Here is a 19,184-nt window from a genome sequence, read left to right as displayed (position 1 = left end):
CCAGCTGCTGTTCGTGGTAGTTAAAAGCCTGTAATAATGTCTTCACTTTGGTGTTCACCACACTTTTATGAGATTAATAATAGGATCCCCCAATCTCCAAGTGGAGAAACCAAGAGAGGACGCTTGAGAAATGCTTTCCTATCTTCTCCCGGGACTCCCCCAAAACCATGCTGCTTGGACATGAGCTTATTGAGATCAGAGACCTTGTTTCATAGTTACTGTATCTTCTTTGCCAGGATATAGGCCTGGCACACTGTAGGTACTTAAAACATGTTGCACGGATGAAAGGCAGGCAGAAGCATTCAATTAATTGACGGACAGACCTGGGTTAGAGGTCCTGCGGGTGCCACTTACAAGCTGAAGTCTCTACATGAAGTATGTCATCTCATTAAACCTCAGTTTCCTCTTTGCAAAATGAGGGTAATACTAGTATCCACTTCATTAGGGTGTAGAACAGCAAGCATTCGATTGTTATTAGCTCTTAAGTTGAGCAAATTTCCTGACTCCTCATTCAGAACTGGATGGCCCTGCTGTTAATGAACCTGATTACACATGGTCAAGTATGTGCATACGTACTGTCAGCTCGGTCTTTATTTGAGAAGAAGCGTGGGAAGCAATTGAGGAGCTGTTATTCGGACATCAATTTCTTAAACTCCACTGAATTAGGTTCAGCCCTCACTTTTAGGGAATCATGCACCCGACACTGGGAAGGATGAAATAAAGAAGTTTTCCAGTATGAATATTCTTGTCTTTGGATGTTAGCCCTGAGTCTCAGAACAAAAACAAGTCAGTAGTTAATAGTTACTGTATCTTATTTTCCAAAACACACATGGATCATTGTTACAGTCATTTGCAGATAGTTTTGCATGACACACTTTTGCTTTTGTGTTTCTGCTATATCACTAAATGACTAACCTTCCCGTTCCTAATGTATTAAAATTGTGGCAGGACTCTTTTCAGATAAATGTGTCGATAAGGCTTAGTTTGAGCAATGGGGAAAAAGTGAAAGCCAAGTGAAGAGCTCTTGATCTTGTGATCAGAATAATAAAGTGGAATCCAAGGATTGCCCCATAATGAATGGACTATTTGGATATAAAAGGAAATTATTTTTAGGTGTGGCATTCCTATAAACCCTGAAGCTATGTGTTTTACAAACTAGAAATTTATGCACTAAATAAAAATTACCAGATGTCAGTGTTTGTATGTGCCAACTGGCAAAGAAATTGAGAAGGTTCAGAAGTCTGGAAGAGATGATGCTCACTTCTTTGCCATTCAAACTCAAAAAGGATAGTTGAGGTAAAATGCTGTTTAAAAAACTACAGTGTCCTCAGCTACCCAAAGATGTCACGTGTTACAAATTGTTATCTGAAAGGCTTTCATTTTTTTTCCCCTCATGACTCCACGCATGTTTGTGGCATTGCAAATGTAATCCATGTTTCTATTCTAATTTTTTTTTTTTTTTTTTTTTTTTTTTTTTGCGGTACGCGGGCCTCTCACCACCGTGGCCTCTCCCGTTGCGGAGCACAGGCTCCGGACGCATAGGCTCAGCGGCCATGGCTCACGGGCCCAGTCGCTCCGCGGCATGTGGGATCCTCCCGGACTGGGGCACGAACCCGTGTTCCCTACGTTGGCAGGCGGACTCTCAACCACTGCGCCATTAGGGAAGCCCTCTATTCTAATTTATTACATTCTTTCCGGAGGCTTATCTCATTCTTTTACAGGGTCAGCAGATATCTTATTTAAAGACCCAACCTGAGCACAGCAGCCTCGTAAAGGTCCAATACAGAGCTAAATGTATAATAGGATTCATTATTTTTATCTTGCACATACCAGCACACCTCAGTAATTTTCATGAAATCATCAAATGGATTCTCTTCTCTCCTTAGAAATTCGAGCTCAACTGGTAGAACAACAGAAATGCCTGGAGCAGCAAACAGAGATGCGAGTTCAGCTTCTGCAGGACCTGCAAGATTTCTTCCGGAAAAAAGCCGAAATTGAGACGGAATATTCTCGCAACCTAGAAAAGTTAGCAGAAAGGTTCATGGCAAAAACAAGAAGCACTAAGGATCATCAGCAGTACAAGTAAGAGGGACTTGGCTCAAATTCACCTTTCCAAGGGGATATCCTATCTTTTTACCACCCTTATTAGTTTTAGAATTTTCCATTTTTGTCTGAAAAGTTGTTGACTGATATATCCCCATAGATAAAAGCAACCCTCTGCATTTATAATTTATGAGCATAAATGTATTACATTTTAAACGAATAGTATTCTCTTGACATGTTTCTCTTTCCAATAAATACACTAGGAGTTGTTGTTTAACACAGGTAGGTGTTTGGATGGGCAAATTTTAAATAGCTGATTCTTCAAGCAAAGACCTCAAGATTTCTGTATAGTGATCTTACATGAAAATAAGCAGTGAGGGTTGCTTAAATTTATATCCCACCCCCCAATCATGCTTGTGGTCATTGCAGTTGAGACTGACTTAAAACAAGGGCTTTTGGTAAAATGCGTACAATCTAGCTTAATTAAACCTTATATTAATTGCAGTTGACCCTTGAAGAACACAAGAGTTAGGGGCACCAATCCCCTGCACAGTCGAAAGTCCACATACTGCTATCTCTGCCTCAAAAATAAAGGAATTGATAAATGAGTCACCTAAAGGCAGGAAGCTGAAACAGTTATGCACGGATCAGGACCCAAGTTCTACATATTGTGATCTCTAACTGAACAGAAACTTTCCCCGTCATCTAGTTAATTTAAGGATGTAATGAAAATAGATGTACTATGTTTTCTTATATAAATTTTTTATTTTTATTTTTGGCTTCGCAGGGTCTTTGTTGCTGTGTGCGGGCTTTCTCTAGTTGCGGCAAGCGGGGGCTACTCTTTGTTGCGGTGCATGGGCTTCTCATTGCAGTGGCTTCTCTTGTTACGGAGCATGGGCCCTAGGCGCATGAGTTTCAGTAGTTGTGGCTCGCGGGCTGTAGAGCGTAATCTCAGTAGTTGCGGCACACGGGCTTAGTTGCTCCGCGGCATGTGGGACCTTCCCGGACCAGGGCTTGAACCCACGTCCCCTTCTTTGGCAGGCGGACTTCTAAGCACTGTGCCACAGGGAAGTCCCACAGGGACTATATTTATTGAAAAACATCTGTGTAAGTAGACCTGCACAGTTCAAACCTATGTTCACTGTCAACTGTACTTCATTTGTTTAAAAAAAAAATACATGCAGGTTTTTCTGATGAGATTTACTTTAGAATTTAAATCTGAGACACGAGTAGGCAGACAACTCCAATAGAGTATACAAGGGCTCTGACGGGGTAGATGCCAGGGACAGACCTGATAGAAATCCATTCTGCAGTGGAGGTGGGGACAGCAGGGTCCAGGAAAGGTCCTGGAAGAAGTGATACGTAAGTGAAGACCCAAAGGACTAGTTGGCCAGTAAAGGGACCAGAGCAGAAGGTTCAGGCAAGGGGAACATCACTCATAAGAGACCAGAAGGGAAGGGATGTAGGGTAGCTTTGCAGAGCAGAAAGTAGGCCGGTGGGAATGAGTAGCAAGGTGGTGAGCTGTGTGGTGCCCATTGTACATTGTGCCAGATCATGGAGGCTTGTGGATCATACCAGGAAGTTTGGACTTTATCCTAAGGGCCTGAGAAGCCTTCGTAGAGTTTTAAGGAGAAAGAAGACCAGCTCACACCTGCATTTTGAGATGATGACAAAGACTGTAGATAGGATTGGGGGCTGGAGGAGGACACAGTCAAGGGAGGGAGGCCAGGTGGAAGACCCTCACCATAATGGCATGAACTAGCAACACTGCAGGTAGAAAGAAATAGACTTGTTTAGGAGATACTAAAAAGACCTCCCAGTCTTTCATTTCTGGAAAAACAATGAACTAGATAATATGAAAAATACTTGTGCTGTAAAACTCCTGGAAATGCTGACTAAAATATAATAGACATCACTTTAAATGTATAACTGAACTCAGGAAAGTAAGGGAAATTTCCAGGGGCCAAAAAAGGAAAAGGGAATTGAAAACTTGAGTGGTGGTTATATCACCCTTTAGTCCCACGTGAGGACAGAAGATGAGGCTAATGCAAGGTAGGGAGCTGGAAGGGAGGACTTCCCCATCACCAATCCTATTGCATTGCATCACAGCCTAAAGTCAGGAGCAACAAAACTACCATTTCTGGTAGAACAGAAAGCCACTCACCCACCCACACAGGGGACAACAAAGAGGCCCGTCTGCTCAGCCTGGGCTCCAAATGGAAGGGAGTTGCAGAGAAGCGCATCTTAGCCTTCACCATTGGCTTTGCAGTTTCATTTTACACCCTTCTGTGGCCTTGGATCCTACATAAAAAGTAGGGTAGGGACTTCCCTGGTGGTGCAGTGGTTAAGAATCCGCCTGCCAATGCAGGGAACACGGGTTCGAGCCCTGGTTCGGGAAGATCCCACATGCCGCGGAGCAGCTAAGTCCCTGCGCCACAACTACTGAGCCTGCGCTCCTAGAGCCCATGCTCCGCAACAAGAGAAGCCACCGCAATGAGAAACCCGTGCTCCACAACGAAGAGTGGCCCATGCTCGCTGCAACTAGAGAAAGCCCGAGCACAGCAATGAAGACACAATGCAGCCAAAAATAAAATTAAAAAAAAAAAAGAAAGGGTAGGTTTTTTGAGAAACCTCCATACTGTTTTCCACAGTGGCTACACCAATTTACATTCCCACCAACAGTATAGGAGGGTTCCCTTTCCTCCACACCCTCGCCAACATTTGTTATTTGTGTTCTTTTTGATGATGGCCATTCTGATACTACAATGAGGTGGTATCTCATCGTAGTTTTTTTTTTTTTTAATTAATTTGTTTGTTTATTTATTTTTGGCTGTGTTGGGTCTTCGTTCCTGTGCAAGGGCTTTCTCTCTTGTGGCGAGCGGGGGCCACTCTTCATCGCGGCACGCGGGCCTCTCACTGTTGTGGCCTCTCTTGTCGCGGAGCACAGGCTCCAGACACGCAAGCTCAGTAGTTGTGGCTCACGGGCCCAGTTTCTCCACGGCATATGGGATCTTCCCAGACCAGGGCTCGAACCAGTGTCCCCTGCATTGTCAGGCAGATTCTCAACCACTGCGCCACCAAGGAAGCCCTCATCGTAGTTTCTTTTTTAAAGAAGATGTCGGGGGTAGGAGTTTATTAATTAATTAATTTATTTTTGTTGTGTCGGGTCTTCGTTTCTGTGAGAGGGCTTTCTCTAGTTGTGGCAAGCGGGGGCCACTCTTCATCGCGGTGCGCGGGCCTCTCACTATCGCGGCCTCTCTTTTTGCAGAGCACAGGCTCCAGATGCACAGACTCTGTAGTTGTGGCTTACGGGCCTAGTTGCTCCACAGCATGTGGGATCCTCCCAGACCAGGGCTCGAACCCGTGTCCCCTGAGTTAGCAGGCAGATTCTCAACCACTGCGCCACCAGGGAAGCCCCCTCATCGTAATTTTGATTTGCATTTCCTTGATGATTAGCAATGTTGAGCATCTTTTCATGTGCCTGTTGGCCATCTGCATTTCCTTTTTCTCAATTCCACTCCTGGGTATATATCAAAAAAAACCAAAAACACTAATTCAAAAAGATACATGCACCCGAATATTCATAGCAGCATTATTTACAATTACCAAGGTATGGAAACAACCTACGTGTCCATGAACAGATGAATGGATAAAGAAGCTGTGTTAAATATGCATAATGGAATACTGCTCAGCCATAAAAAAGAATGAAATATTGCCATTTGCAGCAATATGGATGGACTTGGAGGGTATTATGCTAAGTGAAATCAGTCAGACAAAGACAAATACTGTATGATATCACTTATATGTGGAATCTAAAAAATACAACAAACTGGGCTTCCCTGGTGGCACAGTGGTTGAGAGTCCGCCTGCCGATGCAGGGAACACAGGTTCGTGCCCCGGTCCGGGAAGATCCCGCGTGACGCGGAGTGGCTGGGCCCGTGAGCCATGGCCGCTGAGCCTGCACGTCCGGAGCCTGTGCTCCGCAACGGGAGAGGCCCCAACAGTGAGAGGCCCGCGTACCGCAAAAAAAATAATAAAATAAATACAACAAACTAGTGAATGTAATAAGGAAGAAGCAGACTCACAGATATAGAGAAAAAACTAGTGGTTACCAGTGCAGAGAGGGAAGTGGGGAGGGGCAACCAGGGGGTAAGGGATTAAGAGGTACAAACTATTATGTATAAAATAAGCTACAAGGATATATTGTACAACACGGGGAATATAGCCAATATTTTATAATAACTATAAATGGAGTACAACCTATAAAAATTGTGAATCACTATATTGTACACCTGTAACATATTGTACATCAACTCTACGTCAATAAAAAATTTTTTTCTAACCCTTAAAGAAAAGGTAGGAACTTTTGAAGAAAAAAAAGAAGTAGGGGTCCTTTTGCAGAAGCAAATGCAGAACTATTCTGGGTAGGGAATACTTTTTTAATTTTTATTTTTGGGTGACTTTAACCTCTAGTGCTGTTCAGCATAGAAATAAATTTTGGTGATGGTTCCCAGGTGAGCAAATATCAAATGTGCTTGACAGAGACTGGAGCCAGTACTACATCCTCATTTATAGAAACTGTCCCTTTTTAAAAGTGATTGCAAATAAGAAGACAGCCCATTTGTACGTTCAGTAAATATTTTTGAATGTCTCCTTCTGTGTTCTGTACTTGGTAATCTCTTGTGAACTGAAAACATGGATGGACCCATGCACCTTAGTCTGATCCCTGAGTGGATCAGCTGCCACCTTTTGTTCCTCCTGGTTTTTTCACTAGTTTTCTTCAAAAGGTAGGCAGCTCGGAATTTTCCTTGAGTGAGTTTATTATTGACTACAGAACTGAAGATAAGGTAATAAGTCTACAGAAAGGACAAACCAGGGTTAGGGGGGAATAAATCAAAGACAGCCCTTTAGGAAAGAGTCACACAGACCTGGTTTGAATACTGGCTCTACTGTGTGACTTTGGTCAAGTTGCTTAACCTTTCTGAGCCTTGGTTTCCTAACTTGTAAAATGAGATTTTGTGACCAGTAAATGAGAAACGTAACAAATGGTTGATGTGATTAATAGCTGACATGGGGTATGCACTCAGTATTCCTTCTCTTCACGAAACAAATGTTAAATCTTTAGCACCTTTACTTTACCAATCATTTAAGCTGGGCTGTGGAGTCTAGCTCTTACTCAGTTTTGGGATGCTTGTTGTGTAGGATAATCCTTGGCCTAAAGTTGCCACAGCATGGTAGAAAGACCAAGGCTTGGATCAGTCTCCCTGGACTCAGAGACTTTCTCTGACACCAGCTTTAGTCTTGAGCAAATCATTGTGCCTTGCTAAAGCTTAAGTTCTCTTATTGATAGAGGGGATACAAAGCATCTCTGCCTTAAGTTGTAGTGGTAAGGATTAGGTAGAGTTAATATATGTAAAGTCTTTACACCAGCCGCTAGATGAAAATCGCTAACTTTACACAGCACTTACTATGAATCTAAGGCATTCTGGTAAGCCCTAAAAATATATATATTAACTCAAACAATCCTCATAATCTTATGAGATCGGTACTGTTGCTTTACCCATTTTACAGATGAAGTAACGGAGGCACAGAGAGGTTTAAATAATTTGGCCAAGATCTCCTAGGTAATTGTTCCGGGATTTGAAGCGAGGCAGTATAGATCCATATTCCATGCTCTTGCCTTGTGTGCTCAGCAGGTGCTCAGTAAATGATAGCTTAGCTGCCTCTGTTGTTTTTGTTGTTGTCGATACTGTTATCACTTACTATTAAGGCAATAAAAAGTGTTTGTTCAATGAATGAAATAACATTTATTTAATGCTGACCACAGGCAGGGCCCTGCGGATACAAAAAAGTATGAAATGTTCTCAAAGAACCTATGGGTTACTTCATCATAAAGGATATACAGAAAAGTTAATATAAGATAATGCTTACCTCTTGGGCTGGGCGGCTAGAGAATGTCAGTGGAAAGGCTTCAATATTCTTCCATAGAACCATTGCCCCTTGCCCAATGGCTTTGAGAGAAAAGGAGGGTTCTTTAGGTTGGGGGTGTAATTCTTAATGTGCCAGCTGGGAGAGTGGGAGGCTTCTCTTCTGGGTGTAAGTGCTGGGACCCTAGATCAGGGGTTTCTTCCCTTACACCCATCCATACTTCTGTGGTCTACTTCCTCTTTCTTTTAGAGAGGGTTTTGACTGATGCAGGGTTAAATCCTGAATCCGAGGGACATAAGGGCTGAAAGTCCTTCTTTAATCATTTTTCTAATTTAATTAGTATTCAGAATCATAAATCATCATGAATATTAGGAGGATAACATGTCTGATAAAATAGCACTAGTGTCCCTGAGTTAGGATAAACATTCTGTGCCATTTTGCCATTTTAGAGTTAGATTTTTAAAGTAAAAAAACAAACATTGTACTTTTTTTTTTTTTTTAAAGCAGTAATATCCCCGTCGGTCACTGCTTTTGTTTGGAGTTTTTCTTTAAAACTTTTTACAAGTTGCCCTTTGTGGTTTATATTCACTTTTCACTTTATTATGTAGAATAAAACAAGGAGTGGTTACAAATCTGAAATAACTTAATGGGTTTAAAAAGGAGATGTGACATGTCATAAGCCAGTAAACTTCTTGGTTCTATTCACAAGCCCTGAGACAATGCTGGAAAGTTCTGCTTCCCAGGAACACTTTTTGGGAGGCTGGAGGTTAAGTATCAGGGGATTAGTAAATCATCCTCACACTTATGTTCCATGGAAAGTATACCTAGCCAAATTTCTTTTCCAACAGCAGACTGGACATTCAGAGCATGCTTTGCGTTCAGTGGCAAACCACAGTCTGTCTGTGAGAGAGTAGTCAATAGATTTTTATGTAAACATAAACTGCTTTCTTCAATGGGGTGTTTAAAGCTAAAAGCCTGCCTTAGTACTGTATATGTTAGGGTCCCATGCCCTTGTCAGGAGTGTGGGTTTTGACTGGTGTTCTCGGTTCAAGTTTTTTCTTCCAAGCCTAGGGGAGTTGCTGGCTGGGTGCCTTCCCAGCCTGGAAGGCTGTTCTGCTGGCTCTCGAGTGTCTTGCTATGAGCAATGCTCAGAGGAGAAAGAACAGGGACAGTGCCCGTCTGTTGTGGCTCCTAGTTTGCCTTGGTGACTTTCCCTTAGCTGATTGGGGCAGCTTTGAACTTGATGGTAATTCTCTCTCTCCTTCACTTCTTAGGAAAGACCAGAACTTGTTGTCTCCAGTGAACTGCTGGTATTTGCTCCTGAACCAAGTGAGACGAGAAAGCAAAGACCACGCAACCTTGAGTGACATCTATCTGAACAATGTGATTATGCGTTTCATGCAGATAAGTGAGGATTCCACCAGGATGTTTAAAAAGGTATCCTCCATCAATCCTGCCAGAGTGTGCTTCCCTATAACCACTGAGCCCGTAACCAAGACTGAGAAGGGTCTGCTGCCTTAATGACTTAATCGTATTCAATAAATATTAGGCTCAAAAAATAAATAAATGAACAGATATTTTAAAGACACAGAACAAAAAGTTAAATCGCTGCTCTCTTGGGAAAATGTTATCACAGTTTTTTTCTTATTCCCACCAGACTAGCAGCAGAAGCTGTGAGAGAGTGACAGGAAAAAAATTCCCCAGGGCATGGAAAATTCAGTCCCTTACATGCTAGAGAGCTTCCTCCTTCCCAAATCTACTTAAAAAAAAAAAAGGAACTGGACTTTTAAGGCTTCATATCATTGTTACCAGTCTCAGCCAGCTCTCAGCAATTTTTTTTGTTGTTTGGACATCTTTGTTGAGAACAATAACAAAATTGGACCATTTCCTGTGTAGGGAATGCAGCTACTTGCTCAATAAGACTGGCTTTTGGTTTTTATGTTTATAGGACAAGGGTTTTCTACCACCTCCTCAGCTTCATACTCAGGGTGTTTGGTGCCTATACCAATATCTGTACATCTATTCAGTAAGTAATTACTAGTTTCAGAAAGTGGGGGGGGGGGAACCACCTTGTAGATTAAACACATTTATGTTTCAGAGGGACCCCTTAAAACAAAGTTGTGTCATGCAGGCCATCTGGGAAACTTCTTAGTCATGTTTGATGTGTCCACATTAGATTTGATTTCTGACCTAGAAATGGAATTTAGCAAACTCGAAGTTTTCTTTTGCTCTCTTAAATAGGAAAAAAAAAAGTTTCAAACAAAGGAAAAAATTTTTTAATTTGGAAATAAGAACATATTAAGAAGAGACCATGTAGAGAAATATCCTATGTATCTTAAAACATAGAGATTTTTTAAAAATAGTTTAGACTGAGCCAGGAAAGTAAGTAATTTTCTCGTACGTCAGCCCTTTCTGCCAAGACCTCATTTGGTTCAGTGGGCTTTTTGCGTCTTGTCCTCTATGAGAGAGATGGTGTCAGGTCTTGGAAAGGTTACTTTGATGAAGAAAAACTAGTCCCCGTGCTCAAGGAGGTCACAGTTAATCCAAATTTGTATGACGCTATATGATGCTTCCCAGTCATGGGGATGCTGGCAACCTTTCAGCCAGGGCCTCTGGGACCAGCACCTCAATTGACTTCGTTTATTTATCCATCCAGCAAAACATCTTTAAAATGCCAGGCCGGGAAGCAGAGTTAAAAGACACGTTCCCTGCCTACAAAGAATCCATTACAATAATTAACAGTCACCACAATAAGGGAACACACAACCTGTGGTAGAAACTTGAAGGCTGGAAATCTTAACCCTACTGAGGGGCCAGGATATTCTTCCTATATAGAGGAGGGAACACCTGAAGTGAGACCTGTAGGAGATGGAGGTGATCATCAAGCAGATGAGAACAATGAACTATTCCAGGTAGAAAGCAGAAGCGTGACACATTCAGGGAAAGGAAAGAGTTTGGTGTGACTGGACCAGAGGTTGTATGGGAGTGAGTGATGGGGTGTGAGGCTAGAAAGGACTGTCATATCAAAAGGGACTTTGCATGTCTTGCGAAGCTGTAAGGATTTGTGTTTTGTATGTCAAAGTCAAGGGCTTCATAAAGTTGATGGAAACGTAGGGCTGAGAGTCAAATGGATTGGGACTTGAATCCCAACTCTTCTGCTTTTGTGATCTTGGGAGATGATTCAAGAGAGTGCTCTCTTCTGTCTAAGGGAGTGGGGAAGGCTGGACTGGCAGAAGGGGAAGGTGAGCCTATGGGAGCTCTGGGGCTGGGATGGCCCTTTGGAGTTTGTCGCCAAGGAGGCCTCGCCTTTGTTTTGCAGACATTGGATTTGAGCTGCCCTTGGGGAGGGGCTAAGTAATCTTGGGGTGATGCAGCTCCCCTTGGAGGGTAGTTCCCAAGGGTGATTCCGAGAGAGAGGTCAGCTGTAAGTTTCGACAGCCAGCAGCCAATATTCCCAGTAGTTGGGGAAATATGTTCTTGAAAGAGGGCCTGAGGAATGTACAGTAAGTATACACCACGCCTGCTTGTTTGCTACCTAGAAGTTCTCTTCTTATCCAGATTTTCTGGGACTCAAAGAATTGTAATCCTTGGAAGCTGCCTATTTATAGCAGACTCCTGGTTACTTCAGCATTTAGTGGGGAGAACAGTCTTCTCACCGCTAACTATTGCCGATCAGCTGGAAAGTTCATAGTCATTAGAGTGACAGGTATAAAATTCCACTTCCTCAAGCAGACCCAGCAGATGACATGCCTCACCTTTCCATGTTTTTCAAATTAAGAATAAGAGAAGGTAAGACTGGAATTCTTGAGGAGCCAGATCAGCCCACTAGGACACATTTGTCATCTGTAAAGATAGGAAGCCAGGACCCATATCTGTCAAGTCCAGAGAACTTCATATCCCTTTAGATTAAAAAGCAAGACTAGGCTTTTCTGCTTTTTTTTATATATATATATATATATATCATCAAGCCGTTCTCCTTCTCCAGCTCTTCTTCCATTGTTATGGTTCCAGAAGCATGTTTTTTTATCAAAACAGAAGGAAATGATCAGAACCAGTCTGAATTGACCTTTAGAACTTCTGTGGAGTCCTTAGTGAGCACAATGCTTGTTCTTCTTGGGAGGGGATTTTGCAACTTACTCGTTTTTCAAAAATAACCCCATGTCTGTATGGAGATCCAGTTAGATGCTGGGTGCTTGACAGGTATACCGTCTTACACAGCTGTGTCATATTCAGTTTAGTCATTGACCAAGAATCCTGTTACCCAGACTGTTCTATCAAATAAGGAGTTTGGAGCAGGTAATTCTAGGAATGTTTTTGTTTCCAAATGGATATAATAATCAGGAAGACACTTATAGGAATACCTAATTCCAGGCATAGGTATAGGCAACAGCTTCAAGACTTAAATTTTAATCACATCAGAACCAGTTTTAGAAATAGTTGCCTATGCTTGACAGTTTGCAACGGGTAAAAAAAGGGAAGCTTTCAAAAAATAATAATACCCAATTATTCAAGTATCAGCTATTTCAGATTTAGGTTTTTCGAGCTGTAGATGAAGCCTGTTGGTCAGAATAACATAGTGATTCATCTCTAAGTCTCTGACATCAGATACTTTGCGTATGAATCTTACTTTTGTCACTCTTGTTATCTTTGTGGACCTGGGAGTGTTTGTAAACCTCTTAATTCAAGTCTCAGTTTCTGCATCTGTAACAGTAACCTATTTCAGATACCTGTATGGAGATTCATGAGTCCTGCATGGAAAGCTACTTAACCCCAGTGTCTAGATTTAATGCTAATATGGTCTAACTAATTTTTAGCTGTTATCTTTGTTATTATCTATACAGTAAACACTTATTCCTTACACCTGCAATAATTATGTAATGTGAAATTACACCGGACATTATCTTAAATGTGTCCTCATTCTAAAGAGACTATGTAGCACAACTGTGCTGAACATCGTCCGGATCGTCACGTGGTATTTGTATATCACTTATTATGAAGTTCCAAACCCTGTTTGTAAACAGACTCTGAGAGATGCTCCAGCATCCTTGCTTGGAGCTGAATTAAAATTTTGGTCCTCACATTTCAACAATTAATGGGAACTTAGGGGATAATGCAGTGAATACCTGTGTTGGTCAGCACCCCCTGTGCCTCTCAGGTCCCCCACAGCTATTTCACATAGACAGTCTTAACTTCGGGGCTTCACTGATTTCTTCATTCCTTCAACAATGAGTTATTCAATTCCAGACCCTCTGTTAGGTATGGACAATGTGAGCACAGACAGAGTAGGACTCTGCTTTTACTCTCATAAGTTCTGCTTTACTGTTTTAGGAGAAGGTCAGAAATTGGAGACTCCTTGTACACAGGGGTTTTTCATGATCAGTCCTGCTGTCCTTCCCGAAGAACAAGAGGCAGTGAGGTGCCTCTTGCCCTGTTCTCCAGCCCTGCCTGCTGGAGTGATGAGATTTTGCCACCTTCTTTCCATTACTCACACTCAAGAGTGGTCTGCATCTGGGTTGGCGCTGCAGCCAGAAATTGTGTGATTCGTATGTTAAACATAAAGTAATTAGCGTCAGCGGTCACCATGTAGGAAAGACCACAGCTAGCTTGCAATAATCACTTTATTTAAGCACCTTATCACATGATCTTCTGTATCAAGTTTACGAACGTTAACAGAAGTATGTAGTCTAGAGGGAGCACCATAAAATGGCAGCCTTTGAATATGTTAAATTATCTCTGTGTGTTTTAAATTATCTACAAGTCTGTCATTTCCTCATGGATTGTTTTCAAATTATTAACGTTTTTATTCTTGGTTTGCATAAATATGTGTACAAATATAATTTATTTTGTTTCTTCACCAATAATAATGACATAACCCTACCACTTTACTGAATTTTAACTGTGCACCCAGCACCATGCCCAGCGTTTTTCACACATTAACTCATGCACCCTCACAGCTGCCCAGTGAACAGGGATTATAAGCCACATTTCAGGGATGAGGAAACAAAAGGCTCAGATATAATTTGCAGAGCTGGGCTGGCTGGTAACGTCTTCTTGTCTTTGCCTGTACGTCTTAGGTAGTTCGTAGTTACTATAACTGTGTTGGTGTTTTTCAGTGGTAACTGGAGATGTTACACAATGCACAGGTTAGAAACTTCTGAGATTGGGACACTGGGGGTCTTGGCCCCATTCATTTCTAATGAAAATCCTGAAGAATGATAGTTCTGGATGAGGCAGCAAAATCTGTCAGTCATCCAAGTTATAGGCAGAGATTCAAAGCAGCAGAGACTGGCTGCAAGCCACTGAGAATGACCTCACTTTGGCCTAAATGCCGTAGGTTATCAGATTCAGACTCACAGGAATTAAATTAACCCACTTTTGGTATTGTTGATTGTATGGCCTAATCTGAAAGGAAAGAGAAATTACTAGTAAGATTTGGAAATTTGAGGTCATTTTAAAATTTTTATCAAAACGAATCATATTCTATTTAAATACCCTAGTATGAAAGAAAACAAAGACATTTCATGGGAGAAAAAGAAAAACACTGTGTTTTCAATTAGGCCATTTAAAATAAGTTAATATTCAAGCAGATGCTTTGAGTTAATAAATGATACTAATCTAGTACAGATCTCTAAGGCTCTAACCTTGTTTTGAAGAAAAAGTCCCTAAGTTTAAAAAAATCTGAAAACTTTACAGATCTATAAATAAAAGTCTTTCCTATTGTACAAATCTATATAAATCTATATATAAAAGAGAGTCTATTTCTTTTTGAATATAAAAATACATATTCATTGTAGAAATTTAGGAAACACCAAAAAATATAAAAATGGAAATGAGTTACCCATATTAATACTACCTACTGGTAATATTTCTGGCTATATCTTTTCAGCATTCATATGTATAAGCATACATGTGTACTACACAAACATACATACATATGTATTTTACAAAATTGAGATTTCATTGCAGATAGCCTGGGAACCTGCCCTTTTCATGGAACATATCGTTAGCGTTTCCCATGTCTGGAAATAATCTTTTAAAATAGGATACTTTGCACCTGCATAATGTTTCACTGTCAGCACGGCCGTGTTGCTTTTCCCATTGTAGGACATTTAAATCTTTCACACATCTTTGATATTTTTCTTATGCTACATTCCTTGAAGTAGAATTATTAGGCCAGAGGGTGGCATTAGAATTTCATGCTTTGGATGAAATTCTTACTTTCTGCCTTTCTGGAGTAAAGATGGTCATGGCTGTGATTTACCAAGGAGCAATCTGTCCCCTGAAAAATAAACTGACTATTTATTAGCAGAGAGCTACCACATGTGATTTAGTATGCTGATGCAACAGTGGTAAATAATATAACAAGAGGAACTTTTTCAAAGCATTTCAGTGCAGTGTAGCAGAAGAATTAAATGGTATTCCGGTGGCCTCAAGGGACAGCTTAATAATTGATGGGGAGTGGTTAAATAAGTGAGAGTCGTTCAAGCTAATGCTACTAGCTGGTTCTCTTGAGTTTTATCAACCCTATGGTTAGCTCGTTTCTCTAGAAGTAAATCAAAACCAAGCTGTCGTTTCTTACAGGGATGCGCTTTTCTGAAATATTTTAGAAACTATTTTAAATTTGTATTTATAACTTGCTTATCAGGATGGCTGGCACATAAATAAATGGCAGTTGTCAGTGCTGCTGTTCTTGCATTTATGTTGTTGCCTTTATTATTTAGTGACAACAGGACATATGTGATTGACCTAGCCATAAATTTAGCAGCTGAGTTACTAGATAAGAGCATTCCCCATTAGTTAAGAGGCTTCATTAAAGACTTTTAAATATGATATTAAGCAGATGTTATGTGTCTGTCTTCCTGGAAAGTGATATAATGTTACAAAACCTGAGGTCAGTGAGGTCAGCTAAGTTGGACGTTTTGTCACACAGCATGATGTAGTAGTTGAACCCATAATTACATTGAGAATAGTTTTCAAAAAGCACTTGAAACTTATTTATGGTAAAAAAAAAATCTGAAAGTATATAGACCAAAATTATTTTAAATGGGTATCTCTAAGTTACTTTTATTTTCTTCTGTTTGATTATTCCTAATTTCTGATTTTTGTACAATGAACATATTGTATAAGACACAAAGAAAACAATTATTCATTGTAAACTAAAACCTTAAAGAAACTTGGCCCCGAGTACACCAATCAGTGTTTACCACAAAGAAGTGGGGAACTATATCCAGTAACTAATTCAGCCCTAAAGGCTGTTTATTAATGGAGAATTAGCCTATTCTCCAAGTGCACTTGAAAACTGTGCTTTGAATATACAGTATGGTGCTTAAAATGAAGACACGAAATCAGGGAACTTCTGAGCAAGATGGCGGCATGCACAAGGGCTGCAACAGCCTTACCTCCCAAGTTCTCTTTGCAATGACTAATCAAATGTACAAATAGGAAAGACTGGAACAGTCCTTTTACCTTCAAGCAGATCCCATACTTCTTTGCTCACTCTATTCGTTCCCACCTTACTCTGAAAGGAAATCTATACCCCCATCTCCTTTCCCTAACTTTATTTTTCTCTCCAGCACTTATCCCTTTCTGCAATATTTTGTATTTACTCAGTATTTGTTTACTTTCTGTCTCCCCTCCATTTAAATGTAAGTTTCTGAGGGGGAGGAATCTTGTATTGTTCACTGAAACAGTGACTAGCACATAGTAGGTACTGTGTAAATATTTATTGAATGAATAAATAATGAATACTTACATCTGTATTAGAAACCAGAGATAAGCGTCAGCCACGTAATAGAAATTTCAAGGCCTTTCAGAAGACCCAGTATCGACAGGGCTGTCTACTTCCTAAGAGAGAGAAATCAGAGGAGAAATGAGTCATGGCAAGTCTGTGGCAGGGTAGAATAACTAATGTGCCAGGCTTCTGGGCTGAGGACTGAAAGGGGGTGTCAAAGGGACCAAAAAGTACTAGGGAGATTACAGAGAGGGTGTAGGTTTAAAAAGCAATCTCACAAAGTCCTTTATTAACTCCTGGGCTCTCTCCTGACCTGCACATGCTTGGGTTTGATCTTAAGCAGTATACCTACCAAAGACTTTGGGAGCTGGACTAAGGGATAGACCACTGCCTGGGCTCCAGACTGGCCACTGAATGGTGCATATGCAAGTCAGATCCAAAGAGTGCTACAAAGGTGTTGGCAACAGTATGGATATTGAAACCACACCCCATAGAAGGCCGGTCAGAATTTGCATCCTGAATTCAACTTGGTTGATTTCCTGATAAAACAAAAATATCAACATTCTACATGTGGTTTAAATAAAACCTGGAGTCTCATAACATAATATTCAAAATATCTGGAGTATAATCCCAATTACTCAGCATACAAATAACCAGGAAAACGTCAGCTGACATGGGAAAAACAGTCAATAAATGGCCGATCCTGAAGGACACAAATGGTGCAATTAGCTAACAAAGACTTGTAAAGCAAACATGATAAAAATGTTCCAAGAAGTGAGAGCAAATACTGTTGAAACGAATGGAAAGATAAGTCTCAGCCGTGGGGGGGGGGAACCAAATGGAAATTTTAGAACTGAAAAATACAGTAACCAAAATTAAAAACTCACTAGACGGGTTTCAATAGAAGAATAAAGATAACAGAGGAAAGAGATGAGTTTCAGTTCATCTTAAAGATAGATTAACAGAAATTATCTAACCTGAACAACAGAAAAAAAGATTGGGAAAAAAATAATCAGTGCCTCAGGGAGCGTTGGGACAATCCTAAAAGGTCTGATACTCATGTCAGCAGAATCTCTGAGGAGAGGAGAAAGCGAGTGGGTAGAAAAAACATTTGAAAAAATAATTACAACAAAACTTCCCAAATTTTGGCAAACAAGATAAGCCTACCCGTTCAAGAAGCCAGCAAAACCCAAGCTAGATGAATCCAAAGAAGTACATGCCTACACTCATCATAATCAAACCAAAAACTAAAGACAAAGAAAAATATATTGAAAGCAGCCAGAGAAAAATGACACACTACCGATGGAAGAACAATTGGATGACTGTGGATTTCTCTACCTGCTAAATGCCAGTAGCACCTTATTAGTTTTGACAACCAAAAATTCCTTCAGATGTCACCAGATGTCCCCTGGGGGGAGAATTGGACCAAGTTGAGAACCATTAATCCAACTTGAGTTTTCCATTTTTCCAAACATTTTTTTAAAAGAAATGTTCCAATTTGGTTTACATTTCAATTACAGGGTTTACAACTCTAGATTAAATTAACAAGTATGGAGTAGGTCAAAGGCACCCAGTCTCTCATCTCCCATCAAGAGAAGTTTAAAAATATATATATATGTATATATATATATTCAGTACCAGGTTTATTTAGGTTCAGTCATTCATAAAAGATCAGCACTTAAGAAAGTTCATTTTTAAAGAGCCTTGAACACTCAATCCTTACCCATTCTCCTCATCCAAGAAGGAAACCACATTCTTAAAAGAACTGATGAGAGAACATTCCTATACCATAGGTCGAGGTGTCTGTAGTTGAGATCAACAAAGTCTGAAGCAACCTGAGAACAGTATTCTGGTTGCTAGCCAGTGTTTCTTACCATTTGAAGACTTTGTTTAATTTCATGTGGTAGGATTCTAAAAGATTTCCAGCAGCTGCAAGAAATGCCATATTAGGGGATATTGCACATATAGCAAATATTTGGATTAAGAAACACTCGTGACACCTTGAGTAATAGCAACCCAAAAATATGCAGTTGCGAACAAATACTGAATGTGGCTGTCAGATTGATTTCAGTACCTTTTAAATCTCAGTCAAAGGGAAACATTTTTTTCTTATTGTTAGAGAGGCAATTAAATAGAAACAAGCAGAAATTTTACCAACTAAATACTTTGTCAGATCAATCTAGAAACTTAACAAAATTTGACACTGGCTATATGAACTATATGGATTGAGAAAACCCACTAATGTTCAATAACAGTAGTAAATAAATACATGCACCACTTTTACTTTTTAAACTTTGGTAGTTTCAAGTGAACACAGAACCATAATTGGCTTAGCGCACTGGCTTGAGTAAACATGGCCATTAAAATTTCATTTCTTTAGCTCTAAAGATAGAGATTGCAAGGGGCTGCTAAAATAATCTTTCATTTTTTGGCGAGGTCTTATAATTACACTGACCAGTCATGACAAATTCATTGCAACTTC

General features: G+C 40.4%; 1 protein-coding gene across 2 annotated transcripts in view; it reads left to right on the top strand.

Moving 5' to 3' along the window:
• Positions 1 to 19,184, top strand: part of SRGAP1 (SLIT-ROBO Rho GTPase activating protein 1) — a 270,991-nt gene that overhangs the window by 130,144 nt on the left and 121,663 nt on the right. For both annotated transcript variants that reach the window (XM_065888084.1, XM_065888085.1), the window contains exons 2-3: positions 1,887 to 2,082; positions 9,246 to 9,408. In XM_065888084.1, coding sequence (XP_065744156.1) covers positions 1,887 to 2,082; positions 9,246 to 9,408 — 359 coding nt within the window. The remainder of the gene's footprint in view (positions 1 to 1,886; positions 2,083 to 9,245; positions 9,409 to 19,184) is intronic.

This window comes from Phocoena phocoena, chromosome 11, assembly GCF_963924675.1.
Source record: "Phocoena phocoena chromosome 11, mPhoPho1.1, whole genome shotgun sequence".
Lineage (NCBI taxonomy): Eukaryota > Metazoa > Chordata > Mammalia > Artiodactyla > Phocoenidae > Phocoena > Phocoena phocoena.
This window is presented reverse-complemented; position numbering and strand designations above follow the sequence as displayed.